This window comes from Rhinopithecus roxellana, chromosome 3 (genome assembly GCF_007565055.1).
Source record: "Rhinopithecus roxellana isolate Shanxi Qingling chromosome 3, ASM756505v1, whole genome shotgun sequence".
Lineage (NCBI taxonomy): Eukaryota > Metazoa > Chordata > Mammalia > Primates > Cercopithecidae > Rhinopithecus > Rhinopithecus roxellana.
This window is the reverse complement of record NC_044551.1, coordinates 153,761,780-153,780,324: the sequence shown is the minus strand read 5'-3', so window position 1 is coordinate 153,780,324 and position 18,545 is coordinate 153,761,780. Positions and strand designations below refer to the sequence as shown.

At 44.0% G+C, this 18,545-nt stretch overlaps 1 protein-coding gene across 2 annotated transcripts in view; it reads left to right on the top strand.

The window, feature by feature from the left end:
* The window catches only part of SPOCK1 (SPARC (osteonectin), cwcv and kazal like domains proteoglycan 1), a 542,199-nt gene that overhangs the window by 358,036 nt on the left and 165,618 nt on the right, over positions 1 to 18,545 (top strand). For both annotated transcript variants that reach the window (XM_030927602.1, XM_030927601.1), the window contains exon 4: positions 10,482 to 10,596. In XM_030927602.1, the coding sequence (XP_030783462.1) occupies positions 10,482 to 10,596 (115 nt within the window). The remainder of the gene's footprint in view (positions 1 to 10,481; positions 10,597 to 18,545) is intronic.

Sequence of the window (18,545 nt, the reverse complement as noted above, 5' to 3'; positions counted from 1 at the left end):
AATAGTGACATTTCAAAGCCCAAAAAGCTTCTCTTAAAACAAAAAGAGCATGAGCATAGGTTTGTGTACAAGGCTCTGTTGTGTGAACCTAGTGCCCAGAACTTAGGAGAGGAAGAGGATTTTCATCCTTCATTCCCAGCCCTTACTATCTGTGGGTAGAGACAAGACAGAGGGCTCTACTAGAGAGGCATGAGCTACCTGGTTGCTGTAGGGCGGTTCATCGGTGGTGTGGATGTGGTTAGTCAGCGGAAGTTTTCCGGACAAAGTGGACGCCATGCTTGATGTTGAAAAGCTTTAATGTTTCTTCTTACAGAGTTTACCATTTTGAGACTGGGAAGACTGAACAGAATTATGGCTCCAAGATCTTGTGTTTCTGAAGTGTCCAGGGTCCCTTGCCCTTAGTGGACATCCATTTTCTGTATTTTAGGAGCAAAGTAAAAAGAGGTGGTAAGAGCCATGAGGATAATAAATGAGTATGAACTATACGCCAGGCCCTGTGCTAGACAGCCTTCATGTGTTATCCCATCAGATCCTCACAGCATCTCAGTAAAGTGGATCTGTTTGCCTGCAACTGAATCCTAAAGAGTTAAGTAACCCATCAAGATATCTCACAGGCAAGAAGTGGCACAGCTGCCTCTCTCCTCTCAAATTTACATCTCTCTCAGCCAAATGCTTGGGTTCTTATCTTCTAGGTACACTAAAAATTTGACAGAAATTCTTGGAGTTGCTGAGTTTCCCAATCCTTACATGATCAACAACCATGGCTACTGAATAATGTCAGAATAATCAGAACCAAAAGAGCTAATTCTCTGGATATCTTTGGCCTGGGGAAAGCTCCATGTTTTTATAGAAATTTTAATTGCCTTAAAGTGAAGCACAGGTACAAAAGATAGACTTTATGAGCCACAGTGATCTTTTAAGTACACTTTTTTCCAGGAAATATTTGATTTTTACTATGCTTTTTATGCCCTCTTATTCTCTTAGGTTATAGAATTGGTTCTTTTGTATTTTGAGTAAATCTCTCTCCTTTGTTCATAAATGTCTTATGAATAATTTATGTCAATTATAATGAAATAGAACCCAAGTACCTTTACTACTATAGCATTTTAATAAATTCTGGCCATTGTGATGGATGAGAAGGTGAAGACTTCTCTGTGGATGATATCTTTTTCTCTACTTACAGGCAAGGCCATTCTCAGCTCCTGTTGCCCACACTGCCCTGTCCCATGCTGCACCAGGCTTCATGCATCTCCCCATTAGCAGTGTGGAACATACGCACACTTCACAGAAACCTCTCACAGAAGGAACCACAGTTAGTTCACTTGGTCCTGTTGTTTCTTAAGTCAGAGGGAGTTAAGTTCACAGGACAGCAGCATTGCCTTTAAAAGCAGCTTGCACATTTGTATTCATTATAAAAGTAATAAAGCTTATTAAGATAGCCAACAATTTGGCTTTGATTTCTGATAGCTCAATCTTTTTTCACAGGAAGGCATTTTTTATGAGGTCTTCTGGGTAACATGAATCTTGGAGAAGGTGGACAGAGGGGTGTGATACATTGTTAATTGACACTTTAATCATTGCCTTTATCTCCATCACAAGTTATTTTCATTAGTGATTTAGTGACTTCAAGTATCAGCTTTGGTGTGATACTCACTGACTGTGTGACCACAAACAGGCTTAACATTTCTCTGTCAGTTACCAGTTGGTAAATTAAGAATGATCTGATCTCTGTATCAGTTTCTTTATTGTTGAATTAGGATAATAGTACATTATTCTATAGTTGGTGGTTGTCATTGTCTCCATGTCAGCCCCCTAATTAGGTGACAGAGTATGTAATATTCTCCCTCCCTTTCCTTTCTATTTTATTCCCCCTCTCTTTCTACTTCCTCTCCCCACTCCCACCCCACTTTCAAAGGGAAATCAATTTCTTGATGGAAATGCTGAGTGAGGGTCCTTGTCAGAGCAGCTGGGGAGCAGGGAAAATGTGAGATGACAGCTTTGAGAAGGGAGGCTTGGCTGCCCAAGCTAATAAAATTTTGTGGTCGTTGGTTTTATGACTCACATTTCCACAGCTGCTCTGGCAGACCCCTCTTAACGCCTTCTTTTCTAATGATCAGGACGTGTAAATTACCATGTTGGGCTTATCAGTGGTTGCTCATAATGTCTTGCTTTGCATGTGAGCAGAGGGGCCAAGCTCTTCCCAGCCACTCTCAGTAGTGGGTAGTCCTTAACTCCTTCATCTCAGAGACAAATGCCAAGATCTCCCAGGGCTGCGCACCTGCTCTGAACCCTGGCCACGGTCATGGCTTGTCATTGTCTCTTTGCTGCAGACAGGATTTGAGATAGAGGGCAATCAGGAGAAACTGAGGGTCCTGATCTGGGAGTGGGGTGGAGGCTGTGGCTGTGGCTGTGGGGAGACGAAGGGTAGGGAAGGGAAAGGCACTTCCTTTGGAAGAAGGCAGGTCTGGTTCTAAGTACTGGCTTTGCCGTCAAGGCTTTATGGTGCTGGGAAGTTACTTTACCGTTTCAAACTGGTTTTCTCATCTTCAACTTGCCTTTTCACTTAATTTATCATAAATATCTACCTATGTTACCAAATATGGATCTACTAGTTTCTGTAAAATAGCTGCATGATGTTTAAAATACGTATTATGTAATTAACTAAACCATTTCCCTACAGTTGGTGGGAAATGTTTTTGTCCCCCTCAAATTCCCATGTTGAAGCTCCATTTCCTAGGGTGTCTGTATCTGGAGAGGGGGCCTCTAAGAAAGTAATTAAGGTTAAAAGAGGCCCAAAGGGTGGAGCCCTGAGCTGATAGGATAAGTGTCTTTGTAAGAAGAGACACAGACTGGGGCCTATCATGGGGAGGGGGGAGGAGGGAGGGATTGCATTGGGGAGTTATACATGATATAAATGATGAATTGATGGGTGCTGATGAGTTGGTGGGTGCAGCACACCAACATGGCATAAGTATACATATGTAACAAACCTGCACGTTATGCACATGTACCCTAGAACTTAAAGTATAAAAAAAAAAAAAAAAAAAACTAGTTTGACAATCGCCATGTTTTATTTGTTTACTTCATTTACATTTATTGTTATTACTGAGGAAGTTGAACTTATATCTGTCAGTTTGCTGTCTGAAGACGTGTATTTGATTTCTCTACCATTTGTTTACTGTTTTCTTTGCATTAAGTAGATATTTCCTATAAGATTTTCATTTCTTTAATAAACAATGCACCATAAAAAAAAAAAAAAAAAAAAGAAGAGACACAGAGAGAGCTGGCTCTCTCTCTCTCCAAGTGCTTGCATCGAGGAAAGACCATGTAAGCATGTAGCAAAAAGCTGGCTGTCTGCAAGCCAGGAAGAGGGCCCTCCTAGAACCTCACCTTACCGGCACCCTGATCTCAGACTTCCAGTCACCAGCACTGTGGGAAAATAAATTTCTGTTGTTTAAGCCCCCAGTCTGTAGTACTTTTGTTATGGCTGCCCGAGCAGACTAACACAGATGGACATTCAAATTGTTATAATTTCCCCTTATTATAGATTATTAAGATGAACACTTTTGCCTAATATGTTCACTTGCTGGATCATAGGATGTTTCTTTTTCCCTTTTTTTTGTTATAATTTTTATATATACCAAAATGGTGAGAGGATACCATAAACTTCTATGCACCCATCTACCTACATTTAACAATTGTTATCATTTAAGGGCACAAGCAAAAAATTGTTCCCCAAAAAAGGCTGTTATCAGTTTATAACCCACTCTCCCACCTCACACATACACACACACACACACAAATAATGTAACAGAGAAGATGCTTTTAGCTTTGACACAGAAAGAAGTCCACAGGCCTTCAGTTTAAAGAGGAAAGAAAACGTCTCTTCCCAGGAGGGCTATCTTTGGTCAGACTCATCTTTTTATCCTCTGCCTATTTGTCTCTGTCTGTCCCGTGTCGCTCCCCACAGATTCCCCAATCCTTAAATGCAGGAGTCCGATCTTGGTGTCACTCTGCTCTCTGCCCTATCCAGGCACATGACCAATAGGTCCTTTATTTGTCCTGGGAGAACTTGGCCAGCCCCTTGAATATGAAAGGAAAGAATGGTGAGGAGGCTTTCCAAGCTGCCATTCTTCCCTGGTTGCAGCAAAAATTGTATGGGCAGAATCTTCTGTTTCATATTCTGAGAGACTCTGTCGTCAGCTGGTGAACAAGTCTCTCTGGAGACGCGGGAGGCAAGATGCATGCACGGGTTACCATGGGGACAGACAAGCTGCCATAAATGTTCCTGCTCTTAGCTTGACGAGGTTTTCACAGTTTGGAGTAATTTCTTTGTCAGTCGTCCATTAAGTCGCTCCTAATGAATCACTGGGAGTGTCTGCTCTTCACATGAACCTTGGGTTAGCATGACTCAGGCAGAGAGCAGTCTTAAAAGCAACAGCGAGACAACAGGCCATCTTTAACTGGTGGACTTTTTGCAAATCGAGGGGCCTCTGACCTGAGGAAGATTCTGGAAGTCACCAGAGTGGGCCAGGAGTTCATGCTGCTGTTTTAGATTAATCGTTTGCTTACTGGTCTCAGCCGGTAGACTTGTGCCTCCCAGAATCCTATGTGGCTTGATGTTCCTGGGGAGAGGGAGGAAGGAGGTTCCTGGCAGGAGAAAAGGGGTTCTAAGAGGACCACTGGGCCCTCCAGCCCTGACATCCTCTGTCATTTGGAGGACAAGAATATATGTAGTGTGAATGTTCTTACTAAGTGCCACTTTCTACATAAAATGCATATTTAGGGTTCCCTCTTCCTGCCCCTCTCCCCCGACTTTAGTCTGGTCACAGGTTCTTGCATGCTGGGTTGAAGGCACTGTGGAACTCAAAGGCCCTGGCTCCCCAGCATGGTCCCTGTGGCTCCAAGGCTCTTCAGGACCAGGCTCAGCCGCCTCTCCAGCCTTTTTACTCACCGGCCTGCTCCAACCTCTGCCAGCCTGACAAAACACTTGGATTCCTTAAGCCTGCCACAAACTTTCTTACCCCTGGAAAGACAGCTTCCTGTTATCTGGAGTCTTCTTCCTCATCCTATTATCTGGTTTGAACCTACTTTTCCATAGATGTCAGTCTGTTCAGGAAGTCTCACATGACCCCCTGAAAGGCTGAATTAGGTACCTCACCTGTCCCCCATAGAACTCTCCTCTCAACAGTGCTCAACAGTGAACCCCTGGAGAGATGGAAGGGCATCTTTTTGCTCACCTCTTTTATTCACCTTTAGCCTGCAGAAAGGTGCTTCACACTGAATGATACTCTGTAAATGTTAATTGAGTAAGCACAAATGTGTGTGATTTCCCCCGGGTGAGGAACCCTTTGGGCCAACCCACAAAATGGAACCTTCTTCTCATCTCAGCATCTCTGAGATGTATCAAGCTCTGCAGTGCTAGGTGTCATGACCCTTTGCCAATTAGCCTATAGGATGTGCTCAAGGAGAGTGCAAAGGCTTGATTCAGGATTTTAAAATCAATGTAGCTAATTAAAACAATAACTTGTTGAACTGAAAAACAAGTTCAGAAACAATTAAGATAATTAAAATATCACCACCTTAATTGAGACGAAGTAGTGAGCTTAAAAATAAAGTTAATAAAAAAAAAAAGTTACATGAAACTAGTAATTAACTGGCTTTTGAATTTAGTGCTTTACAGCTTAACAAATCTCTTTAAATTAATTCATTCTTGGTTTGTTCCTTGAGAAAAGTTTCTGTAAAAAGTCATTCTGGAAAAAATAATTGGATATGTGCTGGGTGCCAGTTGACTCTTGAATACTTCTGCATATAGATGGGAAAGATAAAATTAACCTTTGGTGGGCACCTGCTCTGTGCTAGGGACGCTGTCCTGTTTGGGTCCACAGGAGTCCTGCAGGTTTGGTGACAGAAGAGGTAGAGAGGACACAGGGCTTTGTCATCCTCTGGGGATGTCTGCATCCTGTCACTCCTCGTATGCAGAGAGAGATTGAAACTTGGAGCAAGGTCCCCAAGAAATCAGTAGCACCATGACAAGGAAACTTTGAACCCTGCTCGGGGCTGTCACGCTCAGCTGTCTCTCCTACCTTCTCACCTGCAGTTTCCCCTACTTATTAAAAGGCCTCTCAAATGTCACTTATTATTCGGATCTCTTATCCTTCTCTTTACAAAGTGCAGCCGCAGTCCTTTCCAGTACTGGTGCTGGGTGCCTTTCAGGAGCATCTGTCACCCTGAGCGCTGAGGCTGCTAGGAAAAACGTATTTGGGAGGCCTGCGTTTAAATGGAAATGACACACTCCTCATCCCCTTTCAATCCCAGTGTTGCTGTTTTTCAAAAACAAAATGCGGCGAGGTGATTAAACAAACACTGACAGCTTGATTTGTTACTGTTTTGTTGCTCTGTGAAGTTCATTTACTCTAAATAATTTGCATACAGGTTTGAAGTATTCAGATCCTAGTAATTGATTTTTAGCAGACTTGATTTCTCTATGCAAATTGTTAAGTATGTGTAGGGAGTTTAATAACGAACAGTTTTTATTTATTAGTATTTTGGGTTGGAGGTTTTTGGTTTTTAAAGAAATGTTAGCTTCCAGAAGTGGAGGGTGGTCTACAGGAGTTAGCCTAAGGTAGGGTGACAGATGGCAAGACTATAGGAACAAAATTGACCAGACTATGGTTCCTTTGACTCAGCTGGGGGATGGCTGCATTCACAGGGGGTAGGCTGAGGGCTTAGGTGTCCAGAGCTGGGCACCCCACCCTCTTGGGGAAGATCAGGGCTGGTGACCTCATCCTGTGGGGTGTACTGAGAGGGAATCATGGCCCATCCTCTGCAGCACCGGCTCACCTGGCTGCCCCCTCCTTTTACCCAGTAAGTCTCGTTCTGCCCCAAAAGCCTCTCAAGAATATGGTGCACCTGGGCCCTTGGTGTGAGGTAAGCCCCCCAATCAGCTTTTTAAAGAAGATAGTAGGAGATTCTCATGCTTCGAGCATACACTGGTGAAGAATTTGGGTTCTGGAGTCACAGCCCAGGTTTGTTCTGCATCTCTCATTAGCAATTTATTTTTAAGACCTGCACATTAATAGCAGCTACTTCCTTTGATAGCTATGAAAATTAAATGTGGTAATCCAATCGGCTTAGTTCACTGCCTGTATGTCAAAAGCACTCAGTGAGTGTTAACTATGGTTCTTTGTTACTATGAAAACTCATTATTTACTCTGGGAACAAAAGACAAACACAAACAACTTAATAAACACATATGAGGTGCTTCGCATGTTCCAGGTCTGTTCTGAGTACTTACAGATATTAACTCGTTAAATGTTCATGACAACCACCCAGCAATAGCAGGTGCTGTTTTTATCCCCATTTTCACAGAAGAGGAAAGTGAGGTATGCAAGGTTAACAAGCAGCAGAGGCAGGGTTCAGTCCCAGAAGCTACCCTACCCTGGAGTCTGTGCTGTTCCCGGCTCTGCTCAGCTGATTCATGATCCTTGTGATTGCACTGTCCATTGAGACCACCCGGGGGGCAGTGTGGCATGTTAACAAAGTTGGCTGCAGAGGCAAAAAGAAGCTCAAATTCTGCCACAAAACTTGTCATGTAGTACTGCAGATTTTGACACCCATCACCCTAGGCCAGCCTGTTTTTCTCCATCTCTGACATCCACTCAAGTGAAAATCTCAAGTTCTCTGCTGCAGCACTTGGCATGTATTGGGGGAAATGCCTCATCTGGTAACTATGACTGAAGCTGCCAGTGGTCTAGTCCCCAAGTTTCTTGAGATCTATAAATGTCTTCATCCTGTGGTGTGTGGAAGTGTGAGAAGGGGCAATGAAGGACTGACATGTCCTGCTAAGCTGTTCAAGCAGCAGAAACGCCATTGGATGTTGTGTGTTCAGGACCCTTGAGAAATTTTCATCATTATTGGTCATCTGGTAATCATTCTTAATTGTTGACTCAATTTTGGATGATTCTTGGAGAATGAGTCAAAGTTGCCTGAGCTGTAGTCCCAGGTTTGGCGTGAGGGGCAGTGCCCTGGGCTGAGACCACACCAGCCTCCTGGCTTCTCATGGAGACATCCCCAAGAACCAAAAGAGTTCCACTTAGGACCAGGAAGCTCTTGCTGCAAGTTTCTGGAAGGCCCAGTCTTGGAAGACTCTGAAGGTAGACATAGGGCCCTGCCACCTGCCTTGCAGAGGTTGCCTTCAGCTTAAGAGCTCTGAGTGAATGAACACTCTGTCCCTGGGGCTCAAATCAGCCTATCTTTTATCTCACAGCCTGTTTCTCTCTGCTAAGATCCAAGTATCAGAGCCACATCCCTTGGGGAGTAGATTCTACCAGGTGACTCCCCTAGGACCGGGCCCTGGGTCTTGTTACTTTCCAAATGGGCCTGAGAATTCAGCCTGGCTTCTGTTTACAGCTGCTGAAGCTGCAGCAGTGGAGGGAGCCAGCTAAGCTGTTCAAGTAGCAGAAATACCTTTGGATGTTGTATGTTCAGGACTCTTGAGAAATTCTCAGCAGGCATCTGAAGAAAGTAGCGTGCAGATTCTGGGCCTGGGCAGGAGGAGAGGAACGGTGACATCCTCTACATGCTGAGGAGTCAGGATGGCTAAGAGTCCAGTGGTTGAGGGCACTGTGACATTTCTTTATGTTTGTTTTGGTTTGGTTTTTTGACCATGTCATTTCTTGTAGAAGTTTTGCTGTACCTGCTCAGGATGCCAATTTGTTTAACCAAATGTTTGCATGGGGAGGACATGGGGAGACATCACCTCTCCTGACTGTGGAGAGCAGTTATGAAAGATTTACTACTTAATAGGCTTTAGGCCCCGGAGCTGGAAGATGGCACAATTGCTTTTGTTTTGTAGAGAATTCCCTGAGGCCTCTTCTGTGCCAATGATGAGCATGTGCACCTCAGCATGCAGAGTGCTGATTAGCCGAGGGCCTGCTGCTCAGCCTATTCCAGGAAATGTTGCAATATATGAACTGCTGTCTTTGGAGACCCTTTCTGGAGTTACTTGTTTGAATCAACTCCCCCTACCCCCTCCCGTCTCATTACTGCCTCCCCACAAACCACACTTAATAGTCAGATTGAGTATCTTATGATTGCCCGAACATGCCTCCCTGCACTCGCTGTGCCGGTTCACTCTGCCTGGATTGCTTTTTCTATCTTTGCTTTTCAAAATCCTGCCCATCCTTCAAGATCCAATTCACATATTAATGCTCCACCAATCCTTGCCCTAGAAATTGATCTCCATTTTTCTCTTGAGCTCTATTATCATTTTATATGCCCGTCATGGTCCTTATCTAATTCTGCCTTGCACAATAAATATTTATGTGTAAGCTTTCCCCCCTCCCTGGTATATTGTAACTTTGCACAGCACAAACTGTCTCATACATCGTGAAGTTCTTCAAAAACTTAAAATAGGTTGTTTATGCACATAGTTAGTGTTTATTGAATGGAAGCAAAAAGCTCTGTCCTCAAGGACTTCTTATAGGAAATGAGTAAACTGAGGCATGAATGAAGTCATACAAAGCAACACCAGATTCATAACCAAAGAGGTAAAAGCAGCTCTTGTTTCTTGGATCACATAAGATTTGAAAGGATTTTTAAAAAGTAATTCCTGCCTGAGCTGAAGATGCTGAAACTCCCAAAGCACAAAGGAATTGCTCCCCTGATGTTGAGGAAGAATGTGTGATAGACACAGAATTTCCCCAGGCTTGGGCTTTCATTCTGTTCCCCTCCAGCCTCAGAGAACAGCACCGAGGGCAAACACATGGTTGGTTTATTTTCTACCTGTTTGTTTAAGTAGAAATAGAAATTAAGGCCGGGTGCAGTGGCTCAGACCTGTACTCCCAGCACTTTGGGAGGTCGAGGCAGGTGGATCACCTGAAGTCAGGAGTTTGAGACCAGCCTGGCCAATATGGTGAAACCCCATCTCTATTAAAAATACAAAAATTGGCCGGGCGCGGTGGCTCAAGCCTGTAATCCCAGCACTTTGGGAGGCCGAGACGGGCGGATCACGAGGTCGGGAGATCGAGACCATCTTGGCTAACCCGGTGAAACCCCGTCTCTACTAAAAAATACAAAAAACTAGCCTGGCGAGGTGGCAGGCGCCTGTAGTCCCAGCCACTCGGGAGGCTGAGGCAGGAGAATGACGTAAACCCGGGAGGCGGAGCTTGCAGTGAGCTGAGATCCGGCCACTGCACTCCAGCCCGGGCGACAGAGCGAGACTCCGTCTCAAAAAAAAAAAAAAAAAAAATACAAAAATTAGCTGGGTGTGGTGGCATGCGCCTGTAGTCCCAGCTACTTTGGGAGGCTGAGGCAGGAAAATCGCTTGAACCCAGGAAGGGGAGGTTGCAGTGAGCTGAGATCGCACCACTGTCCACCAGCCTGGGTGACACAGCAAGACTTCATTTAAACTAAAAAAAAAAGAAAATTAAATTTCCCTGGAGGTCCTAACCCTGCCCTCCTTCTTGTTTTTGCCTCAGCCCTGGACCCATCCAAGGACCCCTGCCTGAAGGTGAAATGCAGCCCTCACAAAGTGTGTGTGACCCAGGACTACCAGACCGCCCTGTGTGTCAGTCGTAAGCACCTGCTCCCCAGGTAAGGCGGGAAGGCTGGGGGATGGGGGCTCGAGGCGTTCTGCAGCTGGCAGATCTAAGGGTTTCCAGTCTTTGACGTGGGGATATGGGGAGGGGAGAGCATAGTATTAGGGTCGCCATTTGTATGGTGTTTGGTGCCTGTACTCCGACTATGATAGGAATCTCAGTTCTCAAACACAGGTTTACAAAGAATGTCCATCTTTATTTCCTTTAAATCTATTTCATTTTCACTCTGAGTCCTGATCTGCACAGATGAGCAGAAAATTCCTTCTTGGTCATTATTGGGACCTTTCTCCTCCCAGAGTGATGCCATGACCTAGGAAACTTACAACTAAGAAAACAGAGGCCAAGTGTTTAGTCTCCTGGTTGCACTGACAGCCTCACTGCGATGATTCTTCGAGGTCCCTTGAGGCTCAAGAGCTCTCTGCTTCCATGTCTCCATCGGATGTAGCATCTTTGCCAGCCTTGGTTTTTGGGTCCTGCTTTCTCAGGACCACCACACCACCATTCCTTCTGGGAACATGCTATTTCCTCAGGATACAGCCCCTGATATCCTCTTTTCCCCAGCCCAGGGGGAAGTGTCCCCTGTCTTCTTCAGGGTCCTTAAAGTCATTGCTCTTACGCCTAACTCCAGTCCCAGCATCATCTATTCAGTGGGTTCAAGCTTTCACAAATGATGGATGCAGCCTTTCAATTCAGACTGCTCCTTCCTTCGGTCCTGTAAAAATACCTGAAGCATGAAAGCAAACAAGTATACACATGGAAATGGGCTTTCTTTAAGAAGGGAGTCGGACGGGGCAGGGATGAGAGGAAGGCAATTTCAGTGCATATTCTGCATTTCTCCCTGTACTGCCTGTACAATTGAGAGGTGTCACAATGGGGCTTTTACCCGTGTCCATTTCCCAAGGGGGTAATATGCTTTGCCGCTCACCTGCAGTGCACCATGACCTTAGGCAAATAAAGCAACCTTTCTGAATATAGATAAAGATTTCCACTTAAATCTGCTCCCCACCGAGAACTTTTGCTCTATATCTCCAGCTTGAGCTGGGACCATGCAGAATGAGTCCTATCCCCTCCCTCTATTCCTGAAGTCCAAGCAATACTGGTCCCCTTGGCTGTTCCTCTTGGGGTATGTTTTAATTTCCCTCAATCTTGTAAATGGTTTCCTCTGGATGTGCCTGGGGAGCTCCTGCCCTCTGAAATCATGGTCTGGCAGAGAAATGGTGCTCCTGACATAAGGTGAGCATCTAGAGCAGCCCCCACCCCATACCCCTCTGGCCTCTCTAAGCCTGGCACCTGCAGCAATAGACCTCGCCTCCAAGGTCATCTTGCTCTGGGTCACTGTCAAGGTTATTTTTAAAATAATCAGACTTTGTCTCTACAAGAGCAAGATGCAAGGTATCATAATGTGCTTTTCTGTGTCCCTAGATTGAACTGTTTTCCTGGTGGTAAAGCTAGATTGCATCCCTGAAAGACTTCAGCCTGTGCTAGCATTGTGCTCAGCACTGTTTCCTTGAGTTCTTTCAGCCATTTTGTAAATTTGGTATTTATTTTGTCTCTGCTTTCCAAAGAGAGGACTGAAGCTAGTGAGGCATTAGTAATTTGTTTGCAAGCAGCAGCATGATTCAAATCCAGGATTGTCTGCCTCCAAAGTTTATGGTTTTCACTACTACAATATGTTGATATCTTTATTTTACCTGTTATTGTCTGCTCATCCATTCAATGACATTCAACGAAAAGGTATTGAGGCTTTAGGCACCAAGGCTCCAGAGGTAAACAAGAGACTCTATTCCTATCCCCGAGGAAAGTCAAGTTCATTGGGGAGTGGTATGTAAAAAAATATTTTGGGGGGATTTCTTATTTGAAGTTCCTTTTAAGGTATATGTTATCTGAGAAAACTAGCCCAGAATCTCCTGCTACATGCAATGTCTTTCTTCTCGGATGGAGGGAAGATGTGGCCATATTAATTAAAAATACCCAAATACCCTTTGGGATGGTGCTCTAGGTTGTTTAGCCATGTGTGTTGTGTGTGTGTGTGTGTGTGTGTGTGTGTAAGTGTAAGATAGAGAATCCATTGTATGTTTCCTCCTACAATGCAGAATATAGCCCTTTCTGGAAGTGTTAGACAAGACATTTTTAGTTTTAAACTCAAATCGGTTTGAGACCTACTCTGCAACCTCATTGATATTCACGCATATCCAGGTGTAAATGGTGTTTTTCTGGGCATGCCATGTTTCTGTGTTGGAAGCACCAACACTATTGTGCTTGTGTTGAAATTGTAATCCTCATCTTTCACATCTCCTGGTGACCACAAAATTACAGTGGCTAAGAGCATGGATTTGGGAAGGAGACCCATCTGGGCTCAATTCCCAGGTTGGCGATTTCCTTTTCCAAGTGGCCTTGGCAAGTTACTTTATCTTTCTGAATTTGTGCTTCTTTATCTGTTAAATAGGTTTAATGACAGTGCTTCTACCATTCCTCTTTTTCATTTGCTGGAACACATCCTCTAGTAATTCTTACAGGGAGGGTTTATGGGTGATAAATTTTATGAATCCTTGCAGAATATTGTGTGTGTGTGTTTGAGTGTTCAATAAAATGATGGTGTGTAAAGTATATAGTCTAGGTCAAATAATGACAGCTGTTTGTACAATTATTGAAACAATTATGATAATAGTTATTATTGTCTACTTCATTTCGGAAGGTCAGCCAGAAATCTCCAGAGTTGCAAGTTACTGACTACAAAGTAACTCACTACGGGTGCCTTGGTCCCTACCCAGTTTGATTGTGCCTGCCTCTGCAGTTTCTGTAAGAGGAAGCCTTTGCCGTTCAGCGTGAGGATGACAGCATCGTTTCTGCTGCCCCCTTTACAGTTCACAGCAGGTGTAGACTAAGAAGATGATGGGATTTCTGATAATTGGACCCATTGATTCATTGGAAATAGCCCAAAGAGGAGGTGCTGGCTGAGATGGCATGCCCACTCCTTTATCAAGGTCTGGGAGGCAGCCTGGCTCAGGAAGCCCCTGAGTGTGTTTGCTGTGGTTGTATGTCCAACCTTTCTTCTCTTCCTCTTAGAGGCTGAATTACTCAGCCCACGATATCAGTTGAGTGCATACCTCTTCAAAGGGTCTTGGACAACTTCCCAGAAGAAACATCTGTCCTTCCCCATTATACTCCAGGGGGTCCCCTCTGACCAGGGAAACCATGTTGACAACTCTATTTATTCATCAATCAGGGAAATAATCTTTCTCTCTGTGAAACATCTGTAGGCAATCTCACCAGCCAAGCTGGCCTCTGCAGCAGCTCAAGAGGCAAATCTCACCTGCCAGACAGTCAGGAGTGCACACAGAGAGGCAGCCAGGCCAGCCGTTAGCTGATTATGAGGCTCCAGACTTAGGCTATCTTTGCAAGCAGATCAAGACAGAAGGACAGTGAGCACATCAGTGAGAGGATTTCATTAGCTTTCCTTGCCTGCGGAGATTGAGTGAGCAGAAGAGCTGTTTGACACACACGTCTGTGACTGCAGTGTGTCAGGGCCGGCAGGCAAGCAATTTCGGGGGGGGGGGGGGGGCCAAGCAAGGCAGCCAGCCCTCCCCTGCTGGAATTCTTCTCCTTGATTAGGGTGGCATTTGTATTTGGTTTCAGGTAAACTCACATTCTCTTTGGAGAATTCTCTTTGGAAATTCTTTGTTTCACACCTTCCCGCTGTTAAGCAATATTGAGTGGGGTTGCGAGGGACAGATTTGTGTAGTATGTTCATCTTTCAAGTTCTCTAAAGGGGCCAGTTATGCATAAAAGAGCAATGTGAAGACAGCTGGGCATCAGGAAGCCTTCTCCTAGGTTACTTTAAGATAATTTTGAATTTAGTTTGGTGTGATGGTAGTTGATGCTTATTATAGAAAACATTAAAAGTAGAGAAAGAAAAAGAAATAAGAAATAGGCAATGGTCACACTATCTAAAAATAGTAATTAAAATATTACAGAATATTTTCTTCCATTCTTCCATCATGAGCTTTTTTCTATTGGTGTGTTTTTGTCAAAACGGATCAAGTGGTTCCTATATTGTATATAAAAATTTCTATTACGCCCTCTTTAGTTAATTTTTTTTTTTTTTTTTTGAGACGGAGTCTCGCTCTGTCTCCCAGGGCTGGAGTGCAGTGGCCGGATCTCAGCTCACTGCAAGCTCCGCCTCCCGGGTTCCCGCCATTCTCCTGCCTCAGCCTCCCGAGTAGCTGGGACTACAGGCGCCCGCCACCTCGCCCGGCTAGTTTTTTTTGTATTTTTTAGTAGAGATGGGGTTTCACCGTGTTAGCCAGGATGGCCTCGATCTCCTGAAGTTAATTTTTATAAGTGAGTATTTTGGTAATACTACAAATTATTGGCAGATATAATTTTTTTTGAGACAGTGTCATCTGGGTGAAGGGCGGTGGTATGATCATAGCTCACTGTCACCTTGAACTCCTGGGCTCAAGCAATATAGATATATATTTTAATCATTATATAACATACTATACAAAAAATAACTTCAAATGAGTCATAGACCTAAATATAAGAGCTTAGGCTTTTTTAGAATTCTTGGAAGAGGCTTAGAAGAAAACGTAAGAGTTATGACCTTGAGTTTGACTAAGATTTCTTAAGTAGGACACAAAAAGCCTGAAAGGTAATGCAAAAAGAAAAGCAACAAATTAGACTTCATCACTGGTCTTCTAAAGACACTTTTACAAAAATGAAAAAGACAAGTCACTCTGAGAGAAAATATTTGCAAAACACGTACAACAAAAGATTTGATTCTAAAATATAATGAAAGCATATGTGCATTTAAAGACTCCCTCCTGCATGTTCATATCAGCTTTATGTGTGATAGATAAAAACTGTAAAATAAGCTTAATGTCAACAAGAGGTGAGAGAGTAGACAGATTGTGGTCTATCTCATAATGGATTACTATTCATCAGTAAATAGAAATAGGCTATTGATACATCCAACATAATGGATGAATCTGGTAATAATTAGGCAGAGTGAAAGAAGACAAACCTCCTACACAAAGGGGGAGATACTGTACAATTTCCATTTACATGAAATTTTAGAGAACACAGACCAATCTGTGATGACAGAAAACAGGTTATTTGTCCTCAGAGCAGTGATCATTGAGTGCCTAAGCATTCTGTAAGTCTTGATCATAAAGTAGACCCTTTGGGAGACAGTTAAGTCACACTCTGGTCTTAGATGCCCAGGATCCCATTGGTAAATGGGGTTGTTTGCGGAAGAAGGGTTTTTATTACAACATTGTGCTGTTCTTCCTGACTTAGGTTTTAGAAACATTCTCATAGGCATTCTTAAGAAAAATGTTCTCTTAGGGGACAAGGGGATAAACAGAAAGTCCTCAGGCCTGCAGAGGGTTCTGCCCTCAGGGATTTTCTGCTAGTCTGCATGGCTGGTTCTGATTTACTGTTCTGTGGGGTGGGAGATCGTGAGGCAGAGGGTGGAGGTTTCCCTACAGAGTGCTGAACATTGATTTTACCTCTCTGTTGCCATTGATTTTCATTTGGAGAATGGAAAATTGAAGCATTTGTTTTAAGCCTTCCAGACAAGCCACATTCTCAAATTCTGCAAGTGTATTGTGAATGGGAGGGAGGGATGTCAGGATGGAACTTACAATATCTAAGTATACCCTTCAAGCCTTTGGGGAGCAGTGGGAACTAATCTGTTTTTAAATAAGGAGCAGACATGGCCCGACTTCCCAATGGGCTGGGCCTCTCTAATGTAATGGCCCTTTATCTCCGCTTCTTAACTATCTGGAATAACAACTAATTCTCCACACCAGCAAAGAATTCAGATCCAGTTGAGGCTCTCGATACAGTAGACCGATCTGAGAGCTCTCTGTCTTTTATGTGAACTTGAAAAAAAGAATCAAAGTGTTCGAGGTCAGAGAGAAGTACATCACAGAATGTGCCTCAAATACCAAACTCTCAGAGGAGATTTGAAAGGATGACGATTATTTCATCTCAGTTTTGTTTTACAACAAAGCACTGCCTCCTGCTACAGGGGCTTTGAACTGGTTGATTATACATACACATAGCTGTCGAGGTTTGGAAGACACGTGGCCTTGCAGGAGGTGGGTAATTCCTGGGTGTCTGGATGGCTTTCTGGCACTTCACGAGTCAAGGCATTGCCAGTAACCAAAGAGTGATTGTGCTCATATTCATTACTATGATTTTATATTTAGGTAGCTTATGCCCCTTCTCCAAGTGGCTCATGCATTGCTTAGGGGTTCTCCTTTAAGCTCAGAGGATCTTCATTTACTGTGTTCTGGGTCTGGATAGGGTGCCAATGAGAGCTTGTTGCTGTATCCCTACACTGATTGTGGAATTAATGCAAGGAGTTTTGGGTTTCCCTATTCCAAATCAGTCATCTTTGTAAACAGAAACATCATCACTGCGACCTATTGTTTTGCAAATAAATACCACTGGACAGTAAAGAAGATGAGAAGGAAAGTGGCTGGCTCAAGGATGCTACTTACTGACCACCTGTCTTGTGTTAGGCACCCTTTGCAGGAGGAATCTTACTGACTTCTCACAACAGTCTGCTAGGTTGGTATTATAATACCCATTTTACAGATGGGATTGTTGAAATTCTATAAATAACTGTCCTAATTGGACACTGCCAGTAAGGGGAAGATTAGGAACCACAGTGGAGGTCAGTGCACTTCCAGATTCCATGCCTGTTGCCTGTGCTGCACAGCCTGCTCTGCTGTGGAGTCATGGGGCAAGCTCCCAGGAGCCTGATGGGCATTTCCCTTAGTGATAACTGCCCCTCCTCCACCCCAGCCTATCTGCTCCTGGCCCTAGAGGTGCTGCTATACAGATGCCTGGGACCTTTTCTCCCGTCCTTGCCCCTTGCAAAGCAACTAGTCCATGCCCTGGTGTTAAACCTGTTTCTTCTTTCTGTGCCCAAAGCAATAATTCTGAATTCATTTTTCCCCTTCTTGGCTTTTCCGAAAGTAATCAGTCAAACCACATGTCACTTAAACGTAGAGATATTTAATTACTTTAAACCCACAAGCCCCTCTCTTCTTTCTTTTAAACAGCAGAAGCACTTTATGGCTGTGCTCAGGGTAAGGACCCAGCTGCTTGTGGAGCCTTCACTGAACAAGATTTTATAACTCAAGCCACTTAACTCCTCTGTTCTTTTGTTTTTCTCTCTGAAACGAAGACTATTGATTAGATGATCTTAATGATGAGCAGCAGAGAGTAAAAAGCAATTCATAATGGAAAATGTAAATAATTTTTAGTGGAATTTTTAGTCCCTTGGTTAAGGAACAGAATGAGAGGCAGATCCTGCACATTGTCAGGCAAATTCGCTAGGCTGGTTTTACAAATACAATTTTTTTTTTTTTTTTTTTGAGATGGAGTCTTGCTCTGTCGCCCAGGCTGGAGTGCAGTGGTGCAGTCTTGGCTCACTGCAACCTCTGCCTCCCAGGTTTGAGCGATTCTCCTGCCTCAGCCTCCCGGGTAAGTGGGACTACAGGCGCGTGTCACCACGCCTGGCTAATTTTTTTGTATTTTTAGTAGAGATGAGGTTTCACTGTGTTAGCCAGGATGGTCTCTATCTCCTGACCTTGTGATCTGCCTGCCTCAGCCTCCCAAAGTGCTGGGATTACAGGTGTGAGCCACTGCACCTGGCCTCCAAATACATTTTAAAAATAGCAAAAGAAGACTGCCAGTAAAATGTGTCTCACTCACCTTCTTCTGCCTTGTTTTCCCATTTTTCATTTAAGCCATGTTTTCTGTGCCATCTGAAGATGGGGGTGGGTGGGGCAGGTTTACCTGGCAAGGTCGACCAGTGAGACTCCTACCTCCTGCCTGACCTGGTAGTTTCTAGATGTACCCTCAAGAACCAGAGACTCTGCCCTGGGAGCTTGTCATCTGCCCTCCAGGCTGTACTTGCTGGAAAAC